The following is a 27,337-nucleotide window of genomic DNA, read 5'->3' on the forward strand; positions in this document are numbered from 1 at the left end:
AAACCATGGTCATCTTTTTTTCCTTTCTTTCTGGGCACTTGCTTCATTTTAAATAAATATAAGCACATTTAACATTAAAACTATAGGAACATTTTCTAGTCTGGAAAAATAAACTGTGATCAACACATCGTCATCGGTTACAAATGTCAAAAGGTCTACTAGAAATGTGTGTCTCAAAGTGTACAATACAGCCAAGACTCCTCATTACATAAAACACGTGTGCGTGTGTGTTTAGAAAAGTTAGTTGTTGGGTGTTTTTTTTTTCTCACTTGCATTGTTGGAAAAATAATAATAATAAAAGTCTTCCCGTATAAGATACTGAAGCCTTTTGGTCCTCTTGATATAGTAGCTGGTTAGTTCTTTGTATTTCAAAGTCTTATTCTTCTTTCCGTACGTCTTTCTCGGGTGACGGGCAGGGTCCATTTGACCTAGATCCTTTGGCAGAAGGGGTAGATAGATTCATAGCGCGGGCGTTAAACAAGAGATGCCAGCAGCCTTTCTAAGTACATCACAATCCCCTTTACACGCTTCCTCGCGATCGCTTGGCTTTTCTCCACTTTGCACGTTTTGGTTTCATCTGCTGTGTACACCTTAGGACAACGATAGCAATCACAGAGAATACTCATTCCACATAGATTTTTGCAGAGGTTTAAAACCAGGCCAAGTTCCGGATTAAAAGAGAAACACACGCTTCGGTTTATAAATCCTAGAGAGTTGTTTTGTTTTGTTTTTAAGAGTTAATTCGAACTGGCAAATCTCAAACACGTACGTGCATGGGATCAGCTCCCTAGCAGATTTTTTTTCTCCCCTTGGAATAGTTCATTGGCTGACAGCACAGGTAAAAACTCAAGCTCTCAGGGACCCTGGACTGTGGAGTGCAAATAAACCATGCAAGCTTGTGCCAGAGATCAAAAATGTAAGGCAAACCATGCCTGCTTTACTGAGCAACGCTTAGAAGTGAGTTGGATGGGTGGCGATGGAGGCAGGCAAGATTTGGTCCTAAACATTTGCAAACGTATAAAATGGAAAGTGTGATTAAATGTCTTTTAAAAGTGCCTTTTGTGTATTTAAGTGCTCAATACATGGAAGCGGAAGATATTTCCATTGAAAAGTGGTGATTGCGGCAGCTCTTCCCCCCCCACCCCACCCCCACAAAAAACAACATGTGATTGTACCTTTGGTTTGTATAATAACAAAGTTACCTAAGAAAGTGAGACTACAGAGCTATAAAACAGACAAGAAAAGTGAAGACAAATTTGCGTTCCTGTGAACTGTGAACAACGTACACAGGAAATATGTCTTCGTATTAACGATATACTATAGCTAACACATGAAATGTGTGTGTGTGTGTGTGTATACACAGCAGTTCCCTGTTTACTTGTGCTGTCAAAAATGAAAAAGGCAGCATTGTCTTATCTGCATAAAATAGGAGGTAGAAACTTCCACAAGACCACTTAGAGGTCCGTGGAAAGGATGACATAGCAGAAGAACGCATTCCAATGGAAAACCTCTAATTTTCTGAAAAGCTGTGCCAAGCTGCACCTATAAGCCTTTTCTTTTGTTGTCATTCCAGCCATTAAGTAAAGGTCAACCATAATTCTGGGACTCGGGACCTTTTAAAGAGAAAAATACCAATGCAAATCCCGACACCAACCAAGGAAAAAGGTGTCGAATGCTAAAAAAATAAAATAAAATAAATAAAAACGTCAAAACGTTTCAGAATCGGAATCGTTTTCATTGTATCCGTTTTCCGCCCCTACGTCGTTTCTTAGCGCTTTGCCGTAGGGGTTAACGGCGCCGCTCGCGTCGGAGCTATTGCAGAGCGGAGTCCTGCTCAAATTGTCTTTTTTAAAACAAGCGAAGTCAAGAGCCATCGTACTGGAAGGAGAAAAAGACATCATGGTAGCCAAAATGAGTGCCAGGCAATCAGCCACGTCTTTGTTAGGAGCGCAAGCCAGGGCTGGCGTGTGACCTGAGCACAAATGCAGACAAAGCCATGGTTAGTACTGGGGGTTTTTAGGAGGGGGGGGATTGGAGCGTTTGTCAGGGAATACATCTCTTGGGGTGAGCTTGTCGCTTGGAGATGTATGTTTAGTCACAATCACACAGCAGGCAAGGCAAGGGTTACTTTTCAAGTCAGACATGCTGGGGAAAGGCATGGGTCACTAACAAGGATCTTAACAAGCCATATTTAAGAACAAGGGAACAGCCTCCGCAAACCAAAAAATGAAATAAGCACATAAGGAAACTCTATTCCGCAGAGAAAAAACCGATTCCATGAACCCAGCCGTCTTTAGCTTCGGTGCGCATCATATGAGCACCTCCCGTTCTGAGAACAATGACCTTTGAAAGAGAATGTACAATACTTAAGAACAGGGCTTTTTTCTTTTTTTTGTAGCAGGAACTCCTTTGCATATTTGGCCACGCCCCCTGATGTCGCCAATCCTCCTGGCGCTTACGGGAGGCCCTGTACGAAGAGTCCTATAAGCCCTGTGGCACAGAATGGCAAAGCTGCAGTCCAAGCTTTGCTCACGGCCCAAGTACGATCCACTGAGGAAAGCCAGCGTCACGACGCAGACGCAGGCAGTGGCAAACCACCGCCGCACATCCGTTGCTAAGGGAGCAGCGGAATCGTCTAAAGAGCAGCCTCTTTGTGCCCAGTGTCTTCAGCGAACGCTAATCCTGATTTAATTTTTTTTAAAATTTAATTTAATTTAATTTTTAAAAAACGTATACCCCGCCCTAATCCCGCAAGTGGGCTCAGGGCGGCTCACAGCACTAAAAACAAGCATCCAAATGAAAACATCGTAAAACAATTCCCATAAATCAGAACAGCATATTCAGAAGAGACAGACACTATTTCAGGCATCGGCGGGAAACGTATAACGGCTCGTACGGCCAACACTACGTAACATGAAGCAGCATTCTTGATGGCTTGGCTGGCTTATTCCTGAGCCATTTATAACATGGGGTTGTCCACAAATGGGGTTGTCCACATTTTAAAATGGGGTTGACCTTGTTTAGACCTCAGTGGCCGAGTGACGGGATCGCTGCATTAATATATCTTCCCATCTTCCACCTATAGGTGGCATGCATTAACTCTTTCCTTGTGGCAAGCCCTATTACAGGGGTGTCAAACATGGAGCAGGGGGGCCGAATCAGGCCCCCGAAGGGCTCCTATCAGGACCTTGAGCAACTGGCTCTTGTCTGCTTCCTTCTCCCTCTCTCTTGCTTCCTTCTGCATCACAGCTTGCTTTGCAAGGCTTGCTCAATTGCACAGGAGCTACAGAGCAAAACCTCTATTTTCTCCATTGGCTGAGGCTCCTCCCTTGGGGGGAAGGTGGGAGGGAGTGCTTGCCTTGCCAGGCTCTCTCAATTGCACAGCAGAGCTACTGAGCCAAGCCTCTCTTGCTTCTATTAATTAAACAATGGCAACACAATATAAGCAAAGATGCAAAGAACAAAACCTATTGTGTCCAAAAAACAAATGACAACTTACAAAAATTAATGCATTATATTATAGAAAACATCCAGACTAAATACCAACATTCAAACATTAAAGAACAAAGAACAATCCCATATAAACAATATCAAAGGAGGACTCCAAAAACCATCTTCATATAGTCTATAAGGAGTGCTAAGACTCAAGTGTAAAGTTCAAACGGTGTCCTTCCATGGCGTCGGCTTCAAAAGAGAAATTCTTTCCTTCACGCAACCACCAGACCAACATCTCTCCCAGGGCACGATTATCCTGTATGCCCTGGGAGAGATGTTGGTCTGAGGACCTTTTCAGAGTTGGCTTATGAAGAAGCTGAAAAGGCAGCGGAACGCAATTCAAACCGGTGGTTGCGTGAAGGAAAGAATTTCTCCTTTGAAGCCGACGGCATGGAAGGACTCCGTTTGAACTTTACACTTGAGTCTTAGCACTCCTTACAGACTGTATGAAGATTGTTTTCGGAGTCACCCTTTGATATTGTTTATATGGGATTGTTCTTTGTTCTTTAATGTTTGAAAGTTGGTATTTAGTCTGGATGTTTTCTATAATATAATGTATTAATTTTTGTTAAGTTGTCATTTGTTTTTTGGACACAATAGGTTTTGTTTTTTGCATCTCTTGCTTCTATTGGCTGAGGCTCCTCTTCGTCCTGGTCCCCTGGGGAGGGAGGGAAAGAGCCAGAGCTTCCTTTGCTCAATTCCCTGGGTCCCATGGGAGAGATACAAAGAGAGCACCTTTAAGATGAACAAGTGCTAATGTTTTAAGCATGTTTTATTTTAACGTTTTGTAAAAAATCTTTGTGTTTGTCTGTGTCCTTTTTAAAGTTTATATCTCTGCTACCTAATCTCAAATAGGTACACACATGGCCCGGCCCAACAAGGTCTCATTTATGTCAGACCCGGCCTTCATAACAAATGAGTCTGACACCCCTGCCCTATTAGGAAGGGAATTGGAAACAGATCAGCCAGTATCATAATGCCCCTGTATAAATAGATGGTGCCGTCTCATTTGGAATACTGTGTGCAATTCTGGTCACCGCACCTCAAAAAGGATATTATAGCATTGGAAAAAGTGCAGGAAAGGGCAACTAGAATGATTCAAGGGTTGGAACACTTTCCCTAGGAAGGAAGGTTAAAACGCTTGGGGCTCTTTAGCTTGGTGAAATGTCGACTGCGGGGTGACAAGATTATGCATGGGATAGAGAAGGTAGAGGAATAAGTACTTTTCTCCTTTTCTCACAATACGACAATTTGTGGGCACTCAATGAAATTGCTGAGCAGTTGGGTTAGAACAGATAAAAGGAGGTCCTTCTTCACCCAAAGGGTGATTAACACGTGGAATTCACTGCCACAGGAGGTGGCTGCGGCTGCAAGTACAGATGGCTTCAAGAGGATATTGGATAGACATATGGAGCAGAAGTCCATCAGTAGCATATTGTTGGAACTCTCTGTCTGGAGCAAGTGATGCTCTGTATTCTTGGTGCTTGGGAGGGACAACCGTGTGAGGACTTCTAGTGTCCTTGCTCAATTGATTAAGCTTCTGATGGCACCTGGATTTTTTGGCCCCTGTGTGACACAGAGTGTTGGACTGGATGGGCCATTGGCCTGATCCAACATGGCTTCTCTTATGTTCTTATGTGACACAGCGTGTTGGACTGGATGGGCCATTGGCCTGATCCAACATGGCTTCTCTTATGTTCTTATGTGACACAGAGTGTTGGACTGGATGGGCCATTGGCCTGATCCAACATGGCTTCTCTTATGTTCTTATGTGACACAGAGTGTTGGACTGGATGGCCATTGGCATGATCCAACATGGCTTCTCTTATGTTCCTATGTGACACAGAGTGTTGGACTGGATGGGCCATTGGCATGATCCAACATGGCTTCTCTTATGTTCTTATGTGACACAGAGTGTTGGACTGGATGGGCCATTGGCATGATCCAACATGGCTTCTCTTATGTTCTTATGTGACACAGAGTGTTGGACTGGATGGGCCATTGGCATGATCCAACATGGCTTCTCTTATGTTCTTATGTGACACAGAGTGTTGGACTGGATGGACCATTGGCCTGATCCAACATGGCGTCTCTTATGTTCTTATGTGACACAGAGTGTTGGACTGGATGGCCATTAGCATGATCCAACATGGCTTCTCTTATGTTCTTATGTGACACAGAGTGTTGGACTGGATGGCCATTGGCATGATCCAACATGGCTTCTCTTATGTTCTTATTACTTTACTGCAGTGTACTGTTTCTAATTCACATAATGCAAGTTGCAGTTAATAAAATCATGCTAGCTGCAAAATTTAAGACTAGCAAAGGAGGGGATTCGTTATTAAACATGCAAAAATATATATAATATATATTTTTGGGAGGGGAGACATGCATAGTAGTCATCCAGCTCTAGTTAATAGTTTTTGACGTAATGCTGTGGTGTGTGTGCACTTCTACACGGCTTCTCGATACGAATTAACTGCTTCGTGCAAATAAAAAAAGACATTTTGCGGGAAATCAGGTGCTTGACAACTCCGTTCTGTTTTCTTTTGTAAAAAACCTTTAGGTTTGTGCGTGCAGTGCAAGGATAGGTTTAGAATGGCACATGGTGCTCTGAAAGAAATTTCGGTACGGACCTATGGTGGATCTTAGTTGGGGGGGGATAGTTTTAAATTTTTATTTGTATTTGAATACAGATAGGCATACTCAAGTGCTTTGGGTGTTAAGTCCTCCCCTCCCTGGACAGATTTTCCCCAAAACAATGTCAAATCACAAACTAATCGTGGAATTTCCCTTGGTCTGAAAAGCAACTTGCTGTGTAGGATGAAAGGCAATGACATTACTTATATAGTAACACAATTCCCTAACCCAACCCCGCACACACAACTTGTTGCGTAGTTTTTGGAACCTGACCAACATTCTAGTTTTGGTGACTCCGGCCAAACGAAACATTATGAAAGCAGATTAAACTTCCACATTACTCTCTGTTCCTGGGCCAATATTCTATTTAATATTCTATTCTTAATTAATGTTGTTCATCTTTAATTCTCAAAGTCCAGCATCCAAACAACTGCTTTAAGCAGGGCTGGAATTCTAGCAGGAGCTCCTTTGCATATTAGCCCATACCCCCCGATGTAGCCAATCCTCCAAGAGCTTACAAGGCTCTTTTTTGTAAGCTCCAGGAGGATTGGCTGCATCAGGGGTGTGTGGCCTAATATGCAAAGGAGCTCCTGCTAGAAGAAGAAGATATTGGATTTATATCCTGCCCTCCATTCCGAAGAGTCTCAGAGCGGCTCACAATCTCCTTTCCCTTCCTCCCCCACAACAGACCCCCTGTGAGGTAGATGAAGATATTGGATTTATATCCCACCCTCCACTCCGAAGAGTCTCAGAGCAGCTCACAATCTCCTTTCCCTTCCTCCCCCACAACAGACCCCCTGTGAGGTAGATGAAGATATTGGATTTATATCCCGCCCTCCACTCCGAAGAGTCTCAGAGCGGCTCACAATCTGCTTTACCTTCCTCCCCCATAACAGACCCCCTGTGAGGTAGATGAAGATATTGGATTTATATCCCGCCCTCCACTCCGAAGAGTCTCAGAGCGGCTCACAATCTCCTTTCCCTTCCACCCCTGGCTTTAAGGAATGGTTGAAGTATTCTGTGTGTATAATGGAAGGGGGTTTTTTTGTTTATTTCAATAGCAGATGCCAGATGTCACATCCAAAATGGCTTCTGAAAGATCCCTCAGGACAGGAAACTCGTATGTGAGAAATTTAAGCCCAAAGTTCTGTGTAGAATTAGTGACACGGTAACTCTGGATTCTGGCCAAAATGATGAGCAGCTATTGCTTTTGTATCAGGTTGCCATTTAAGAACCTTCAATGGGAAAAGGGGTTGGTGACACAGAATTAAAATTGAAGGTTTTTCAGAGATGGGAAGAGACCTGCAACAGAGGTGTTATTAGATGCTTGTATGCAAGCAACGTTTCATGCCCCTAAGTCTCCGGGGCCCCAATCCGGCTGGCCCACGCTAGCCCAATCTTATCAGATCTCGGAAGGTAAACAGGGCCAGCCCTAACTAGTCCTTGGATGGGAGACCACCAAGGAAGTCCAGGGTCACTGCAGAGGCAGGCAATGGCAAGCCACCTCTGAACGTCTCTTGCGGTAACTAGAGAGCCAGTTTGGTGTAGCGGTGAAGTGCATGGACTTTTATCTGGGAGAACCTGGTTTGATTCCCCACTCCTCCACTTGCACCTGCTGGAATGGCCTTGGATCAGCCGTAGCTCTGGCAGAGGTTGTCCTTGAAAGGGCAGCTGCTGTGAGAGCCCTCTCAGCCCCACCCACCTCACAGGGCGTCTGCTGTGGGGGAGGAAGGGAAAGGAGATTGTAGGCCCCTCTGAGCCACTGTCCTTGGAAGGGCAGCTTCTAGGAGAGCTCTCTCAGCCCCACCCACCTCACAGGTTATCTGTTGTGGGGGGAGAAGATATAGGAGATTCTAAGCTGTTCTGAGTCTGATTCAGAGAGAAGGGTGGGGTATTAATCTGCAATTCTTCTTCTTCTTGCCTTGGAAACGGTACGGGTTTGCCAAAAGTCAGCTGCAAATTGACAGCTCTTGATAACACAAAAGTCCACAGGGGGGCAGTAGCATACTCCACATACTGTGTGGTCAAAACAGGAAATAGTATGACCTCAGAATTGCCAATTGTTTTTCTCCTAAGCGTGCTTTTTACGGGTCTCAAATGCAAGAAGCCAAAATTTTCGAATCCCTTTTGGACACCTAGAAAATTCAAACCTTCATTATAGAATCATAGAATCATAAAGTTAGAGGGTACCTCTAGGGTCATCTAGTCCAACCCCTGCACAATGCAGGAAACTCACAAACCCCTCCCCCTAAATTCACAGGATCTTCATTGCTGTCAGATGGCTATCTAGCCTCTCTTTAAAAACCTCCAAGGAAGGAGAGCCCATCACCTCCCAAGGAGGAAGCCTGTTCCACTGAGGAACCACTCTAAACTCACAAACACCTCCCCCTAAATTCACAGGATCTTCATTGCTGTCAGATGGCCATCTAGCCTCTGTTTAAAATCCTCCAAGGAAGGAGAGCCCACCACCTCCCAAGCAGGAAGCCTGTTCCACTGAGGAACCACTCTAATCTCACAAACCCCTCCCCCTAAATTCACAGGATCCTCATTGCTGTCAGATGGCCATCTAGCCTCTGCTTAAAAACCTCCAAGGAAGGAGAGCCCACCACCTCCCTAGGAGGAAGCCTGTTCCACTGAGGAACCACTCTAAACTCACAAACACCGCCCCTTAAATTCACAGGTTCTTCATTGCTGTCAGATGGCCATCTAGCCTCTGTTGAAAAACCTCCAAGGAAGGAGAGTCCACCACCTCCCGAGGAGGAAGCCTCTTCCACTGAGGAATCGCTCTAACGGTCAGGAAGTTCTTCCATTACATTAAAGTATGACCATGGAAAAACAAATTATATAAAAAAAATTATATCAAGGGGCCTGGCGTGTCAAATAAAACTTGCTGTAACACAGAAGACAACTTTCCTTGCTTGGAAACTGCACAAGTTACTCGTTCCAGTAATTCGCATTGCTCCACCGATTTGTCTGTCTGTTTCGCAAATGATCCCATTGAAAAAACGTGACGCCTTACCATCATTGCAAAGGAAAGGCTGCAATCGGTTCCCTTACCGTTTCCGTCCACCGCTCGTACGCACGCCCCTTTCGCTAACAACTCCTCAACCACCATCTTCAAGCCATTTTGTGCAGCGATATGAAGAGGCCTGGAAAACATCGTTATCTCTGTTCAGACAGCACTGATGTACTTAAGGGCACACCCCCCCTGAAAGGACAGGATACTACAAAAATGCATCTGCAAACTTTAAATGTGCTTCAAAAGAAAAAGAACACAAACTGAGGGGGAGCGACCACGTTTGCGAGATGCGAAAATCTAAAACGATGTGAGAATTTTGGGAGGCGCATTTCATTCGCTTTACTTACGTCTGTAATGCGTTATTTTTCGCATTAATAAGGCTCTGTTCTTGGATCTTGTCAAGTATCAACAAGGCACATTTTTCATGACCCTGGAATACATAACAATGTTTAGAAAGCGCTCATTGGTTGAATATTATGTGAACAAGGAGAGAAAGGGGACAGGTCCGCAAACCCCTCCCTTAATCCCCCCCCCCACGCACACTTTGGTTACTTATTTCTAACTCAATAACAGAAACTATCAGAATTTACAGAAGAGCAGGGGGAAGTAATCAAAGTTAAATAAGGAAGTTCTATGGTGCTTGGGGGGCAAGAGTGGGAGGGCTTCTGGAGTTCTGGCCCTGCTGGTGGACCTTCTGATGGCCCCTGGGTTTTGGCTACTGTGTGACACAGAGTGTTGGACTGGAAGGACCATTGGCCTGATCCATCATGGCTTTTCTCTTGTGCTTTTATGTCTGGGGCAGTGATGCTCTATATTCCTGGTGCTCGGGGGACAACAGTGAGAGGGTGCCTGGAATTCTGGTCCCATTGGTGGACCTCCTGATGGCCCCTAGGTTTGGGCCACTGTGTGACCCAGAGTGTTGGACTGGGTGGGCTGTCGGCTTGATCTAACATGGCTTCTCTTATGTTCTTATGTCTGGGGCAGTGATGCTGTGTATTTTCTTGGTGCTTGGGGGGGCAACAGTGGGAGGGCTTCTGTCTTCATTGGTAGACCTCCTGATGGCCCCTGGGCTTTGGCTACTGAATGACACAGAGTGTTGGACTGGATGGGCCATTGGCCTGATACAACAGGGCTTCTCTTATGTTCTTATGATTGGGGCAGTGATGCTCTGTGTTCTTGGTGCTTGCAGGGAACACAGTGGGAGGGCTTTTAGTGTCCTGGCCCCACTGGTAGACCTCCTGATGGCACCTGGGTTTTTTGGCCCCTGTGTGACACAGAGTGCTGGACTGGATGGGCCACTGACCTGATCCAGCATGGCTTCTCTTATGTTCTTGTAAAGTACAATCAAGAAAAATGTATACTAATCATGTTATCCCAAATGTTCTTGTTTTTGCTACATTTTATTATCCACGTAAAGAGAAAAACAGCCTCCTTTCCAGAATTACAATGGAGATTATACAACATGGGATTTTGCTACCAAAGTATTTTACTACTAAAGACCATTCTGCCAGATGGCACTTGATTTTGAAACAAGAAGGGCTGATGAGCTATAAAATATATGCACAGAATAAAGCGGTTGATGTATCTGCTTTATTTGTCAATTTCAGAATCGGGTGGACAAAATTCCCTTGAGAAAGAGTCAATCTTGAAACTTGTTGAGAATGAAGGGTTCTCTCTCTCCCTCTCCCCTATGTATAAACAAATTCACAGCTATCATGTGAATTGTCATTATTATTATTTTTATTTATTACATTTGATGAATTGCCCTATCTCAGCTAATAATAATAATTTTAAATTTATTATTGATTAATTTAGGCTCTGGGCAATGTACAACATTTAAAAAAATAAAAAGGTAAAGGTAGTCCCCTGTGCAAGCACCAGTCGTTTCCGATTCTGGGGTGACATCACATCTTTTTACAGGGTGATTTGCCATTGCCTTCCCCAGTCATCTACACTTTCCCCCCAGCAAGCTGGGTACTCATTTTACCAGCCTTGGAAGGATGGAAGGCTGAGTCAACCTTGAGCCGGCTATCTGAACCCAGCTTCCGCCAGGGATAGAACTCAGGTTGTGAGCAGAGCTTAGGTCTGCAATACTGCAGCTTTACCACTCTGCGCTACGGGGCTCATATTAAAAAATACATATGTATTATATATATTATATATTAATGAACCACTAAAGTTATCCTCAATATTCCAAAAATTCCTCAGTATTCCATACATTTGCAAAAGGTGTTTTCAGAATAAGGCAATTAATGTATCACATCATGGTTTGCATCCTATCTTAGTGGCACACGGAACCAAATTCACTGTGGAAATGTATGTCTGACTGGGAGGCTTTTGGGAGAAGGGGGAACAAAGAAAAATGAAGGGTTAATTCAACAGAAGGAGTTACTCTGACAAAAAAGATATAGCATTGGGAAAAGGTGCAGAAAAGGGCAACTAGAATGATACAAGGGTTGGAACACTTTCCCTATGAAGAAAGGTTAAAACGCTTGGGGCTCTTTAGCTTGGAGAAACGTCGACAGCGGGGTGACATGATAGAGGTTTACAAGATTATGCATGGGATGGAGAAAGTAGAGAAAGAAGTACTTTTCTCCCTTTCTCACAATACAAGAACTCGTGGGCACTCAATGAAATTGCTGAGCAGTCAGGTTAGAACGGATAAAAGGAAGTCTTTTCCTTTTATCCCAAAGGGTGATTAACATGTGGAATTCACTGCCACAGGAAGTGGTGGTGGCCACAAGCTTAGCCAGCTTCAAGAGAGGATTGGATAAACATCTGGAGCAGAGGTCCATCAATGGCTCTTAGCCACAGTTTATTGTTGGAACTCTCTGTCTGGGGCAAGTGATGCTCTGTATTCTTGTGCTTGGGGGGGACACAGTGGAAGGGCTTCTAGCCCCACTGTTGGACCTCTTGATGGCACAGATTGTTGGACTGGATGGGCCACTGGCCTGATCCAACATGGCTTCTCTTACGTTCTTATGACTGGGGCAGTGATGCTCTGTATCCTTGGTGCTCGGGGGGGGGCACAGTGAGAGGGCTTCTAGTGTCCTGGCCCCACTGGTGGACCTCCTGATGGCACTTGGGTTTTTTGGCCACTGTGTGACACAGATTGTTGGACTGGATGGGCCATTGGCCTGATCCAACATGGCTTCTCTTATGTTCTTAATAAGCAGTTTAATGAGATTTATTTACCAGAAGCTCCTTCGAACTCAGAGCTCCTGTGTCCTCCTGACCTGCCCTCTGGCTGCCAGCATCTGACACAGTGGGTAGTTCTGTCTTCTCAGCCTTATCTTCTTCCACCTGAAAGCATTGTTCCTTGGAGCTGTCCAGGTAGGGTAGACCACCCACCTCCCTCCTGTTATTAGACCCCCCCCCTCCATCTTCCTCCGTCCCCCCAGACTCAGCTACCTGTGCCATTAGCACTATGCCCAACCTCCTTTCCTCTCTTCCTGTCCCCCCTGGTCTTGTATACTCTCTTTTCATGGAACCACACCCCACTCTCACAGGTAGGGCCACTTCCACATCGTGGCAGAGGCCCACATAAAGCACACTCCCCCTGTCCAGCTTCCGGGGTCCTTTTTATGCCCATGACCAGGGCTTTTTTTGTAGCAGGAACTCCTTTGCCTATTAGGCCACACACCGCTGATGTAGCCAGTCCTCCAAGAGATTCCAGGAGACCCTGGAATAAGAGCCCTGTAAGCTCTTGGAGGACTGGCTGCATCAGGGGTGTGTGGCCTAATATGCAAAGGAGCTCCTGCTGCAAAAAAAGCCCTGCCCACGACTCTCCTCCGTTCGCTCTTGCCCTCATTCCTCCAGCTGAGTATGACCTGCATGGACAGGGTAGGGTTGCCAGATATCCTGGACTAGCCGCAGGGGGTGAACTTACCAAGAGTGGGGAGGAACACCGAAAATAAACATGATGGGCCTACATGATCTGGAAGCCAGGTAGGCATGTTGACAACATCAGGGACGATCAGGGCTTTTTTTTTTTTTTAGCAGGAACGCAGTTCTGGCTGGTTTGGTGTCAGGGGGTGTGGCCTAATATACAAATGAGTCCCTGCTGGGCTTTTTCTACTAAAAAAGCCCCGGGGACGATGCTCTGGGTTTTTGGCAAAAATTCTGCAGTAGAATTAGCTTCTACCATAGAGTTTTGCCCAAAAACCAGAGTGCTTCCCCCACCGATGTGCCTACATCAATTCTAGGCCATGCAGGAACTCATTTGCATATTAGGCCATACCCCCTTGACAACACCATTGATTAACACTGGGCTTTTACGTAGAGAAATCCTAGCAGGAACTCATTTGCATATTAGGCCACACCCCCTTGTCATCACCATAGATCAACACTGGGCTTTTTTGAAGAAAAAGCCTAGCAGGAACTCATTTGCATATTAGGCTACACTCCCTTGACACCACCAGTGTTTCATGCAGGGCTTTTTTAATAGGAAAAAAGCCCAGAAGGAACTCATTTGAATATTAGGCCACACCCCTTGAAATCACCATTGTCTCACATGGCTGTTTTGTAGGGAAAGCCCAGCAGGAACTCATTTGCATATTAGACCACACCTCCTGCCACCAAGCCAGCCAGAACTGCATTCTTGCTCCAAAAAAGCCCTGCAGGTACCCCATAGTTTGGACTTTTACTCTGGGATGTCAGCGCTGCCAGTGGGTTTGAGACTTACACTGATCAACTACTAATATTTTTTGAATAGCCGCACATATATTTATGCACACAGAGACACACAAGCCAACAAACGTACTTTACTGCTAGCCAAGTGCAAGGATGTATTCAAGTCCTTATCTTTCAAAGATAGATCAGCCTTGGCAGTGTTCACCAAAAAATCTGAGAGAGAAAGAAAGGACGCCACTAGATTAGTCCTGTAATAATAGTTACGGTGTCTTTTCCACCCTGTGTCCACATCATATGAATTAAAATAGAGGTCCCCAACCCCAGGTCCATGGACCGGTCCTGGTCCTCGGCGTGTTAGCAATCAGGCCGTGAGTTGTATAATTATTTCATTATATATTACAATGTAGTAATAAGAATAAGAAGACAACATTGGATTTATATCTTTCCTTCCACTCCCAATCTCACAAGCTCCTTTATCTTCCTCCCCCACAACAGACACCCTGTGTGGTGGGTGGGGCTGAAAGGGCTCTCCCCAGAAGCTGCCCTTTCAAGGTGAACTCTAGGAGAGCTATGGCTGACCCAAGGCCATTACAGCAACTGCAAGCGGACGAGTGAGAAATCAAACCCGGTTCTCCCAGATAAGAGTCTACACACTTATCCACCATACCAAAATAAAGTGCACAATTGTATCATCCTGAAACCATGCCTCCCCTCCCCCGGTCCGTGGAAAAACTGTCTTCCACAAAACCAGTCCCTGGTGCCAAAAAAGTTGGGGACCACTGCATTAAAAGATGCCACAACACCATGTAACCCAACCTGAGCGTCAGTGAGAAAGGCAGACAATAAAGCAGGGGTGTCAAACGTGTGGCCTGGGGGCTAAATCAGGCCCCTGGAGAGTTCCTTTCAGGCCCATGAGTAAGTTTGCTTTCTTCTCCCTCAAGTCACAGCTTGCTTTGTCAGGCTCTCTCAATCGCACAGCAGAGCTACCGAGCCAAGCTTCTCTTCCTTCAATTGGCTGAGGTTCCACCTCCTCCTCATCCCCTAGGGAGGGAGGGAAAGAGCCAGAGTTTCCTTTGCCCAGTTCCCTCGATCCCACGGGAGAGATACAAAATCTTTAATTGTGTTTATCTGTGTCCTTTATAAAGTTTGTATCTCTACTCCTTGGCATGACATTTTATGACACAGATGCCCAGCAAGGTCTCAGATCTGGCCCTCACAACAAATGAGTTTGACACCCCTGCAATAAAGAATGTAAATAAACAAATAGTATGCAAATAAGCAGATTATTCACTGTTTGTTCATCACTTGGCACTGTTCTCCTTAAGCAGCCTCTAAGAACCGTAAGCAGAGGAGCCGTTTGAGAGACGCATTGCGTAACTGGATTAGACCGTGTTTAAAGTAGTGACATCCTTTTAGTTGAATTCTGTCTCTTTCCCCGCTCTGCCTGGTGGAAAGCACAGCCAAGTCACAGCTGACTTACGGCAATCTGGAGGGTTTTCACAGCAAGAGGCTAACAGAGGTGGTTTGTTGTGGCCTGTCTCTTACCCAAGAACCCTGGACTTCCTTGGTGGTCTCCCAAGTACTAATCCAGGCTGACCCTGCTTACTTCCAAGATGTAACGAGGTCGCCTGTGCCAGGGGTGGCCAAACTGTGGGCCATTTAAAATTGGAGTTGCCTCTCCTTCCTTCCTTCCTTCCTTCCTTCCTTCCTTCCTTCCTTCCTTCCTTCCTTCCTTCCTTCCTTCCTTCCTTCCTTCCTTCCTTCCTTCCCTCTTTCTTTCTTTCTTTCTTTCTTTCTTTCTTTCTTTCTTTCTTTCTTTCTTTCTCTTTCTTTCTTTCTTTTTCTCTCTCTCCCCCTTCCTTCCTTCCTTCCTTCCTTCCTTCCTTCCTTCCTTCCTTCCTTCCTTCCTTCCTTCCTTCTCTCAAACATCTGACATTCCTATCTTGTGGCTCCCAGACAACTGATGTGTATTCTGTGTGGCTCTTATGTTAGGCATGTTTGGCCACCCCTGGACTGGGCCGACCGGTCAAGGTGCGAGATGTTCAGAGGTGGTTTCTCATTGCCTGCTTCTGTGCAGCAACCCTGAACTTGCCATTTTCTGATTTGAGTACTAACCAGGGCTGACCCTCCTTAGCTTCTGAGATCTGACGAGATCCGGCTATCTAGCGCCATCCAGGGCGGGGCGAAACACATACAGAACTGGTTTGCCCTTGCCTGCCTCTGCGCAGCAACCTGGGCTTCCTTGGTGGTCTCCCAACCAAGTAGTAACCAGGGCTGACTTTGCTTAGCTTCCGAGATCTGACGAGATCAGGCCAGCCTGGGTCTGATGAGGGGTAATGCAACAACTTTTATAAACCAGTGTTCTAAGCTATCTCCATGTCTGTTTGGTATCTTGTGCTCTCTAAAACCAAAAGATTCTGCATGCCACTCAACTGTGTAGATATTTCTAGGCAAAAAAGGGCTCAGGGGTAAAATGCAGAAGAACTGTAGGTATCTCATGCAAGAACTATTTTTACATATATAAAGATCGCTTCCTCTTAATCAAATATAAAGAAAAATTCATAGAATTCTATGATTCTGAGATTTTACAGACCAAAAGTTACTAAAAGCTCCTTTGCATATTGGGCCACACCCTCCTGATGTAGCCAATCCTCCAAGAGCTTACAAGGCTCATTTTTGTAAGCTCTTGAAGGATTGGCTACATCAGGGGTGTGTGGCCTAATATGCAAAGGAGCACCTGCTAGAATTCCATCCCTGCAAAAAGCTCTCACCCGTTTCCAGAAATCAAATACCTACCTACAGCACCTACGTGCCCATATTCAGCTGCCATCATAAGTGGTGTTTTCCCTGAATGATCTGCAACGTTTACTTGTGCACTGTGGCTTAAGAGAAGCTGCAAACATTCCACATGATCAGAAAAGGCTGCGGCATGGAGCGGCGTTCTAGGAGGAAACACAACAGTTCAAGATGTTTGAAACTGAAGAATACTTGAGCAAGCTGCTAGCTACATCAAAGATTTCAGGTTTTCATGGCTGGTAACATCATTAGGGTTTGTAGAATCTTTCGGGCTCAAGTGCCGTGTTCTACTGGAGAAAGTTTTCCTTCCAGACGTTTCGTTCTCAGCTGCGGAGAACATCCTCAGTGGCATGCAGCCGGAGCAGGCGCTCTGACCTTCTTGGCTGCTGTGCATTGAGTGTCAGAGGGCCTGCTCCGGCTGCAACGCCACTGAGGATGTTCTCCGCAGCTGAGAACGAAACGTCTGGAAGGAAAACTTTCTCCAGTAGAACACGGCACTTGAGCCCGAAAGATTCTACAAACCCTAATGACTGCTAGCTACATGTTCATATTTGTTACAAGGAATTTTAAGTATGGAAACAACGGGGAAACCCAGTGCACACAAAAAAAACCCCCCATGTTATCTTCAACACCAGTATAATTTGTTGCATGAAGAGATAGAAAAGTATCTATCGAGAAAGCATCACAGAGCAAGAGAGAAGAAAAACATTGTTTCCTGTGTTGATTGGTAAAAAGATAGTCCCCTGTGCAACTTCCAGCTCACAGTGGCATTTTTTTCCTGAGGGAAATCCCTTTTACGAGCAGACCTTTAGAACCGACCCAGCAGCTACATCCAAGCAATCCTTACCTTCCTCTGTCATCTTTGCAGTTGACAATACCATCACCGATGGTCCCAATCAGGAGCGACGCACAGTTTTCGTGATCATTGATTCTGTAAAGGGGGGAAATTATACATTTGAATCCTCTTTCTTGCCTTACCAACTCATCCCTTCCATTCATTTCAACACAGGCACTCTGCCCTCCCCCCCAACAGCTTTCCATCTCTGACTATGTCAAGATATCTGTGGAAGATATCCATTGTACATATTTCCATTCCTCTTCAGACAGGTAGCCACATTGGTCTGAAACAACAGAACAAGGAGGTCATTCTGTTCGGCCTCCCAACATCTATTGGCCGTCCCCGGCCCAAGAGACGTCCGTCTCACCTCAACTAGGGTCAGGGCTTTTTCAGTCCTGGCCCCGACCTGGTGGAATCAGCTCCCTATTGAGATCCAGGCCCTACCTGGCTTAGTAGCCTTCCGTAGGGCCTGAAAACGGAGCTGTTCTGCCAGGCTTTTAGCTGAGGCTGCGGGCGTCCTCCCGGCCATCCCTATGAGATATCATGTTGTGAGAAGGCTAGGCTGGGCAATATGTGATGTCATCTGAGTGCTGTTGAGTTGTCTGTTTTAAAATGTTTTAATTGTATTTTATTGTTTTATTATATGTTGCACTCCACCTGAGTCCTACGGGGAATGAGCGGAATAGAAATTTACTAAAATAAAATAAATAAAAGTCCAATCAGGCATTTTGAAGAGCCACAAAGTTTAACTCTGGGGAGGGGTCATGTCCTAGAAAAAGAGGTGCCGGAGCTCATCAGCACAACTCATTTGCATATGCCACACATCCCCGACATCACCGGAAGGTGGACTAAATTATATCACCTCAGCATCTACCTTAAAGCGCTTCTTGAACGATCACTGTCATAATGAAACCTTCCTCCTATCACGCTTTTTAAATTACTTTCTCCTCTGTGGCCACAGTGGCAGGATGAAACTTTCCATCTGTCTGCTTTGTATCTTGGTTATATCCCCATTTTTGTGTGAGTGTGTGTGTGAGGGAAATATTAGAAAGTTTGTCAAATCTTAGAGGGACTTTACCAGCTGCAGAAATGACAGCTGGGAAAATTATTGGACTGGTGTTCCGGCTAAGAAATAACAGTTTTCATTTGGAAATGATTGTTTGAGTATCGGTGCAAAAGCTGTCTGCAAACGGAAGAGCTACGGAAAAGCTCTTGTCTGATGAAGGTGTGCAAAATCGAAACAGGTCCTCACGGATCATGGGCTTGCCGTTTGGCTTCTTGCGAAAAGGAAAAAGAGTCAGAAGACTAGCGCTTGGAGACTAAAATATAGAGACTTTTTCGATATTCAGTTAGGAGAGATTTCTTGGATGTATTAACTTCTGGTTTATATAATTATAAGATTTTTTTAATTGTGCCACACAGTTTTTTGTCTATTTTTGACAAAATCGAAAGAGTTCAGCAAAATTCCCACAGGGGGTTTGAACAGGGGAGTCCAGGGGTATAAATCTGCAGGAGCAAGTATTTGGGGGAGGGGAAGAAAGAAAGTACAATAAAATGTAGAGGTTCCAGCGCTCCACTCCTGTGAGCTCCCGTCCAAAATGAGGTTTGATTCTGGGTATAAGCTTTCATGTGTATTTGAAGAAGGGTGAAAGCTTATACCCAGAATTATACTTTGTTAGTCTAGACTCAGACTTTGTTCCTCCAATATAGGTTTGCCTTCCCTCCGCATAGAAAACTTTTTGTTTATTGGGATCTACTCTCTCTCAGGATAGCAGAACGGAAGATAAAAGGTCATTAAAAACTCGTGAAATGTATTGGTTAAATAGTGTCAGCAAAAGAAGGCGAAAGCATCATGTACAACTCTGGCCCCCGTGCAAGCACTGCTTCACATCCCACATTTAACTTTTCCTCTCCTCCGTTTTATCTTCACAACAGCTCTGTGAGGTAGGTTAAGCTGAGAGCGGGCAACTGGCCCAACGTCATCCAGCAAGCTCCTGTGGCAGAGTTGGGAGATTCGAACCTGGATCTCTCAGATACTAGTCCAACAGCCTAACCCAGGGGTTGCCAGACTTGTTTAACGTAAGAACCATATAGAATAAACATCAGACGTTTGAGAGCTGCAAGACATGAACGTCAGATGTTTGAGAGCCACAGGAAGGAGGGAAGGAAGGAAGGAGGTCAGACGGATGGACAGACAGACAGACAGATAGATGGATGGATGGACGGACTGATAGACAGACAGACTAGATGGACGGATGGACAGAGGGGGAGGTGTAAAGAAAGCAACTTTAACTTCGAATGTATTCTCCAAGCTGCTGGCTGGCTTGGCTTAGAGAAGTGATTTAAAGAAAAATGTCTTCTCCAAGCTGTCCAGTGGGGCAGTGGGAGCTTCAGGAGCCACAGAATATGTGTGAAAGAGCCACACGTGGCTCGTGAGCTGCAGTTTGGCCACCCCTGGTGTAACCACAACACTTCCCTTGTTCTGGTACTTCAGAAGGGACAGCATCTGGCTCTAGTGATTCACCAGGGAGCCAATGAGGCGCTTGTAGCGTTCGAAGAGAGATATCAAGCAAAATTGAAATTATTGGCTTTGAAGAGTGCTTTTATTGCTCCAAATGTTACTGTCAGGTGCAATATGAAATTATGGCACAGAGCATGTGCGGTGTGTTCTTGCATACATAAGAACGCCACAATCTCTTCTGGGACTGGGATGACAGACTGAAGTGTTCATGACACACTTTCACTCCCGGGGAAAGCAGGAAACACAGTGACAGGAGTTGATCCGTCTCCCTTTGGGTCTTCATGGTGATTAAACCCTCCCCCTGCATTTCCCCAACAGTAGTTCTCATTTTGCATGCATTTATGCATGAGGAATGTGAAAAATTACCAGCTTAATTCCGACTGCCACAATTTGCTAAGGGGGCATTTTTAACAGAAAGGACATTACTAGACCCCGAATGGCCCGAGAAGGCTTTCCTTCTTGTGCATTGCCTGTTCCCCCCACAGCATGAAGCTTAAGCCACAGCAAATCAGACATGATCCTTCCATGGCTACTTACACAGCACAGTGCAATGGAGAGAAAGGGTTCCCGTTAAAGTTCCGGAAAGGTTTCTGTTCCAGCAGTACCTCCACACAGCTTTCGTTGCCTGTAAGAGAGCAGATTAAAAGCCGCAAGGTGCTTCAGGTTGTTGAGAAGATTTTTACAATTCAGATGAATATTTATTGTTCGCAACCAGACTATATCGCGTATCCACTTTCTCTTTGCTCATCCGTTTCAAGGTCCTGGTATTAACCTTCAAAACCCTATATGGCCTAGGACCTACCTATCTGCGGGACCTCCTTGCCCCCCGTGTTCCCCAGAGAGCATTGCGATCAAGCTCTCAATATCTTTTGGCTGTCCCTGGGCTAAACTCCACCAGAGCAAGAGCCTTCTCGGTTGCGGCCCCGATACTTTGGAACACCCTCCCAGAAGCCATCAGGGCCCCGCGGGATTTATTGCAGTTCCTTAGGGCCTGCAAGACTGAGCTGTTTCGGATGGCGTATGGCATCTAATGGGAGAGGGCTGCCACCACATCTGGATCCATCGCACTTTTATTGCTAACTGCCCAGGATCTGTGCACGTGAGGAAGAAGATATTACACGATCCGCCTGAAGTAGCACCATTGCCATTGATCTGATTGTTTTATTGTTTTAATATTGTTTTCGTTGACTGTCTGTTTTATGCTGTTAGCCGCCTTGAGGCTGTACAGAATGAACATAACATAAGAGAAGCCATGCTGGATCAGGCCAATGACCCATCCAGACCAACACTCTGTGTCACACAGTGGCCAAAAAACCCCAGGTGCCATCAGGAGGTCCATCAGTGGGGCCAGGACACCGGAAGCCCTCCCACTTGTTGCCCCCCCCCAGCACCAAGAATACAGAGCATCACTGCCTCAGACAGAGAGTTCCAACAATATGCTGTGGCTAATAGCCACAGATGGACCTCTGCTCCAGATGTTTATCCAACCCCCTCTTGAAACTGGCTATGCTTGTAGCCGCCACCACCTCCAGTGGCAGTGAATTCCACATGTTAATCACCCTTTGGGTGAAGTACCTCCTTTTATCTGTTCTAAACTGACCTCTCAGCAATTTCATCGAATGCCCACGAGTTCTTGTATTGTGAGAAAGGGAGAAAAGTACTTCTTTCTCTACCTTCTCCATCCCGTGCATGATCTTGCAAACCTTTATTGTGTCACCCCGCAGTCAACGTTTCTCCAAGCTAAAGAGCCCCAAGCGTTTTAACCTTTCTTCATAGGGAAAGTGTTCCAAACCTTTAATCATTCTAATTGCCCTTTTCTGCACTTTTTCCAATGCTATAATATCCTTTTTGAGGTGCGGGATATAAATATGGGAGGGATATAAATATGATGTAAATAATTAAAGAAATAAAAATAAACCTTTGTTCAATTTTTTATATGCTGACTTTCCTCTGCTTGTTTTAATGCATCCTTTTTCTTCTCATTGTTACACTGCTTTAAGATACAATAAAGTTGGTTTTAAATTCTTTTTTTTTTAAAGAAGGTATGCAAGCTTTTAGGACCCTTAGAGCTTTTTTTTTTTTTAAAGACTTCTGTCTATAAAATGCAAACTGCAGAGTCAGGTGTAGCCTCAACCTGCCTCGGGGCCATGTGGGGGAAGGAAAAGGACTCTTAACCCTTTAGTCATCACCAAAACCAGCTTTCCCACACTCCGGACTAGCATTTTAAAGCAGAAAAGGCAGGCCCTTGAAAATCATGACTGAAAACACGAATAACAAAGCAGACGTTTTCTTTTCTAGCAGCAGAACAGAATGGAGGTTGACGTATGTGTGTGTGTGTGTGTGTGTGTGTGTGTGTGTAGCCGCCCTCTCTCCACCCTCCACAAGACTGCAATTTGCATTTCATGCATGGATGAAGATGTGTGATCTTCTGCCAGGTTTCCGTTTGCCCTAAATTTGCTTGCAACCCTTATCACGTGCTACTCTGATTAGTAAGTCTTTGCTTTCAGGCTATCTTTATTCTTGGGAAGTTCAGCTTTTCTTCCTCCTTTCCTTAGGCTGAGAAGAAATATCTGACATCTATGCTGATTTGTGTCATCTATCTACAGACTGATTTCTTTGACCCTCATCCCTAAAAGCCCAATAAAACTGAGATGAGGATAGCTGATAGGCTAGGTCAGGGGTGGCCAAAATTGCTTAATGCGAGAGCCACATACAATAAATGTCAGATGTTTGAGAGCTGCAGGGAGGGAGGGAGGGAGGGAGGAAGGAGGGAGGGGAGGGAGGAGGGAGGGAGGAAGGAGGGAGGGGAGGAAGGAGGGAGGGGAGGGAGGAGGGAGGGAGGGAGGAAGGAAGGAGGGAAAGGAGGGAGGGGAGGGAGGAGGGAAAGGAGGGAGGGAGGAGGGAGGGAGGAGGAAGGAAGGAAGCAGAGAGGGAGGGAGGAGGGAGGAGGAAGGAAGCAGAGAGGGAGGGAGGAAGGAGGGAGGTGGGGAGGAAGGAGGGAGGAAGGAGGAGGGAGGGAAGGAAGGAAGATAGATGAGGGAAAGAGGGAGGGTGAGGAGGGAGGAAGGGAGGAGGAAGGGAGGGAGGGAAGGAAGATAGATGAGGGAAGGAGGGAGGGAGGGTGGGGAGGGAGGAAGGAGGGAGGGAGAAAGGAGGGAGGGAAGAAAGGAGGGAGGAAGGAAGGAAGGAGGGAAGGGAGGGAGGAGGGAGGGAAAGGAGGGAGGGGAGGGAAGAAGGGAGGAGGAAGGAAGGAGGGAGGGAGGTGGGATGGAAGGAAGGAAGATAGATGAGGGAAGGAGGGAGAGAGGGAGGAGTGAGGGGAGGGAGGAAAGAGGGAGGGTGGAGGGAGAAGGGAAGGAGAAGGGAAGGAAGGAAGGAGGGAGGGAGGGAGGGGAGGGGTGGAATAGGGCTGCCAAGTCCAATTCAAGAAATATCTGGGGAATTTGGGGGTTAAGCTAGGAGACACTGGAGGTGGAGCCAAGAGTAAGGTTGTGAGTGACCAGCTTAATTGAACTCCAAAGGGCGTTCAGGCCATCAATGTTCCTTCTAAACTGCAGATTCTTGTGAGCAAAAATTCTGCTTTGTGAGCTCCTGTATTGATTAGTGGGCTCTGGGGTCCTCCTTCCTGAGCTAAGACAAGAAAGGGTGAGCTGGAAGCTAAAAATCTGTGAGCTGGCTCACACCAACTCAGCTCAGAGGGAACACTGCCTGGCCATCAAAGGGACCACACACCTTTTAAATGCCTTCCCTCCATTGGAAATAATGAAGGAGAGGGGCATCTACTTTGGGGGCTCATAGAAGATCCAGGCAGCCAAGCAGTCCTTGCTCACCTGGGGCTCTCCTGGGCTCCCACCAGTCAAAAGGCCAGCAAGCCACCTGCCACCCAAAATCACAGAAGAAGTGGAGAAAGGGTGGCGTGGGCTTCGCCAGGGGTTAATGAGGGCTGCTGGGGGTGTGGCAAAGCCCCTGGTGGCTGGCTGGCTGCCCGCTCTCCTAATCCAGGGATTGTTATGCAGCTGCACCTACCATTCAAAGGACAAGGTAGGTGGGGAGGAGGAGGGGGAACCCTCAGAAAGGTTCGGGAGCTGTGCTCCTGTGAGCTCCTGCTGAATTCAAGGCCTGGCAGCCACCCATCTTAATCTATTTAGTTGGGAATGTCTATGAACCCAGGCTGTTCCTGGGGATTTGTGTGCACACCTGATTTCATCCTTCTTGCCTTTTACCCTCTTGCACAGACAATCTTCATTATAAATCAAACCCAGTTTGAGCCTGGATTAAACTCTGAACGAAGCCTTGAATTTTCTGGATTAAGCCTGGATTAAACTCTGAAGTCTGGAATTTTCTCGATTAAACTCTGGATTAAACTCTGAATGAAGCCTTGAATTTTCTCGATTAAACTCTGGATTAAGCCTGGATTAAACTTGGAATGAAGCCTCGAATTTTCTTTAGGTGGAACATGGAGAATTTGTGTATCCTTGCATTTTTTTGTCATTTATATTGGTTAATATGGTTTTTTTATTGTTTAATTATGTTCATAGAGACCTATTGTTCAACCAGCAGTGGAATTCTAGCAGGAGCTCCTTTGCATATTGGGCCACACACCCCAATGTAGCCAATCCTCCTGGAGTTTACAAGGCTCTTTTTTGTAAACTCTTGGAGGATTGGCTACATCAGGGGTGTGTGGCCCAGTATTCAAAGGAGCTCCTGCTAGAATTCCACCCCTGGGTCAACCAACAAACGAACAGGTACTAAATCGGTACTGCCCTGACCCGGATGGCCCAGGCTGGCCGGATCTCATCAACAGGGTTGGCAGCATTTTCCATCACCGCCAAACCAGTACTACTATCTTGAGTATGTGGAAAGAGTTTCTGATGCAGTTGGCAGTGACCAGAAAGTTTGCTGATGGCCATGTTAAGAACATAAGACAAGCCATTTTGTATCAGGCCAATGGCCCATCTAGTCTAACACTCTGTGGCACACAGTGGCCCCAAAAAACAGGTGCCCCCCCAAAGGAGGTCCATCCATGGGGCCAGGACGCTAGAAGGCCTCCCACTGTGCCCCCCCCCCCAGCACCAAGGATACAGAGCATCACTGCCCCAGACAGAGAGTTCCATCAATACGCTGTGGCTAATAGCCACTGTTGGACCTCTGCTCCAGATGTTTATCCAATCCCCTCTTGAAACTGTCTACACTTGTAGCCGCCACCACCTCCTGTGGCAGTGAATTCCATGTGTTAATCACCCTTTGGGTGAAGGACTTCCTTTTATCTGTTCTAACCCGACTGCTCAGCAATTTCTCTTTTTCTTTTGGCTGTCACGTTGCAGTTGATTTATGGCAACCCGTTGGGGTTTTCAAGGCAAGAGCCACGCAGGGGTGGTTTGCCATTGCCTGCCTTTGGGCTTCCTCGGTGGTCTCCCACCCAAACGCTAACAAGGGCTGAACTTGCTTAGCTTCCGAGATACGACAAGATCAGGCTAGCCCGTGCTATTCGGGTCAGGGCCCAGCATACATACTTTATACTCAATTTGATATAAAGCTTACCGTTAAATTAAAGCTTACCGTTATAAGAAGCCCAGTGCAACGGGGTATAATTCTGATTATCTTTAAAATTATAGTCCTCTTCCGAAAGAGCCAGCTGCACCAATTCGCTCAGCCATGTGGCGTGACCACGAGCTGCCGCGTAATGTAGGGGTGTCCTGCCTCGGGCGTCTTTACACAGAATCAGTGCATCTTGTTCCAAGAGCATTTGGACGCACTCCTCATGTCCCATCATAATCTGATCAAACACACACAGACAAACAGACAATTGCAATCTATGGCAAAGCAATCCAAATCTACGGTATGTTTTTGGAGCGTTGCAGACTCACAGAAGCAGGGGTCGTTTTGTAGAAAAACAGGTGGTGGAGCTCGTTAGCATAACTCGTTAGCATCTGCCATCCCTCCACCAGCCAAAAGCAACCTGACGCAAGAAAGGAGAGCCGTGGGCGAGCGAGGCCTGCTTGGGCTGGCTAGAGATCCAACCACCCCAAGCAGGCCTCGCTCACCTGGGGCTCTCCTTGGCTGCGCCCCTCCACAGTCAAAAGGCCAGCAAGCCACCTACTGCCCAAAATCACATAAGAAGTGGAGAAAGAGTGATGTGGGCTTCTCCAGGGGTTAATGACGGCTGCTAGGGGCGTGGCAAAGCCCCTTGTGGCTGGCTAATCCAGGGATTGTTATGCAGCTGCACCTACTATTCAGTGGATAAGGTAGGTGGGGAGCCGTCAGAAATGTTCAGGAGCTGTGCTCCCATGAGCTCCTGCTGAATCCGAGGCCTGCACAGAAGGAATTCCCAAGTGCCTTTTGTGTTTTGCATGCGTGGGAACACAGGCCCCGTTTTTCAGTTATACTCTCTGCTGGGTCCAAAAACTCAATGTGAAGACAACCACTACTGAAAAAGGATGTGGTCCTTGGTTGCCTATTTCATTCATACTGTAGTTATATAGCTGTGGATGTTACCATCTGAAATGATATCAGTACCATTAGTAATCACATGGTGGCTGCATTCATAGACCATGGATAAACATAGTGTAGTGTGAAGTCTGAATGCGAGCTGCCCGACAAACTGCCATATGTTGTGGATGCGAAGCAGCAGGGCTTTTTTTTTGCAGCAGGAACTCCTTTGCATATTAGGCCACACCCCCTGATGTAGCCACTCCTCCAAGAGCGTACAGGGCTCTTAGTACAGGGCCTACTGTAAGCACCAGGAGGATTGGCTACATTAGAGGGGTGCGGCCTAATATAGAAGAAGAAGAATTGCAGATTTATACCCCGCCCTTCTCTCTGAATCAGAGACTCAGAGCAGCTTACAATCTCCTTTCCCTTCCTCCCCCACAACAGACACCCTGTGAGGTGGGTAGGGCTGGAGAGGGCTCTCACAGCAGCTGTCCTTTCAAGGACAACTCTGTGAGAGCTATGGCTAACCCAAGGCCATTCCAGCAGCTGCAAGTGGAGGAGTAGGGAATCAAACCTGGTTCTCCCAGATAAGAGTCCATGCACTTAACCACTGCACCAAACTGGCTCTCTATGGCTGACCCAAGGCCATTCCAGCAGGTGCAAGTGGAGGAGGGGGGAATCAAGCACGGTTCTCCCAGATAAGGATCCACGCACTTAACCACTACACCAAACTGGCTCTCTTATTTAAACCATGTTTTCCAGGTATGTTTTTTTTTTGGGGGGGGGGGGGGGTTTCTCAAAAATATGCAAAGGAGCTCCTGCTACAAAAAAAGCCCTGCTAAACAGGAATTAAAACATTTATTTTTTTTTATTTTTATTTATTTAATGAACTTATATCCCGCCCTTCTCACCGAAGTGTCTCAGGGCGGCTCACAACATAATGATTCATACAATTCCATTTAAA

The 27,337-nt window shown here is 46.1% G+C and overlaps 1 protein-coding gene across 3 annotated transcripts in view; it reads right to left on the bottom strand.

The window, feature by feature from the left end:
• Positions 1–275: 275 nt before the first annotated feature.
• ANKRD44 (ankyrin repeat domain 44) overlaps positions 276–27,337 on the bottom strand; it is a 132,654-nt gene continuing 105,592 nt past the window's right edge. For 2 of the 3 annotated variants that reach the window (XM_060257397.1, XM_060257395.1), the window contains exons 19-26: positions 25,501–25,717; positions 20,479–20,566; positions 17,430–17,513; positions 16,583–16,728; positions 13,917–13,999; positions 9,502–9,584; positions 9,193–9,284; positions 1,505–1,972 (exon numbers count right to left, since the gene is read on the bottom strand). In XM_060257397.1, the coding sequence (XP_060113380.1) occupies positions 1,707–1,972; positions 9,193–9,284; positions 9,502–9,584; positions 13,917–13,999; positions 16,583–16,728; positions 17,430–17,513; positions 20,479–20,566; positions 25,501–25,717 (1,059 nt within the window). In that variant the 3' untranslated portion in view covers positions 1,505–1,706. Of the gene's footprint in view, positions 436–1,504; positions 1,973–9,192; positions 9,285–9,501; positions 9,585–13,916; positions 14,000–16,582; positions 16,729–17,429; positions 17,514–20,478; positions 20,567–25,500; positions 25,718–27,337 lie in introns of those variants that run through there. The other variant, XM_060257396.1, reaches the window with a different exon arrangement.

Source organism: Heteronotia binoei, chromosome 16 (assembly GCF_032191835.1).
Source record: "Heteronotia binoei isolate CCM8104 ecotype False Entrance Well chromosome 16, APGP_CSIRO_Hbin_v1, whole genome shotgun sequence".
Classification (NCBI taxonomy): Eukaryota; Metazoa; Chordata; class Lepidosauria; order Squamata; family Gekkonidae; genus Heteronotia; species Heteronotia binoei.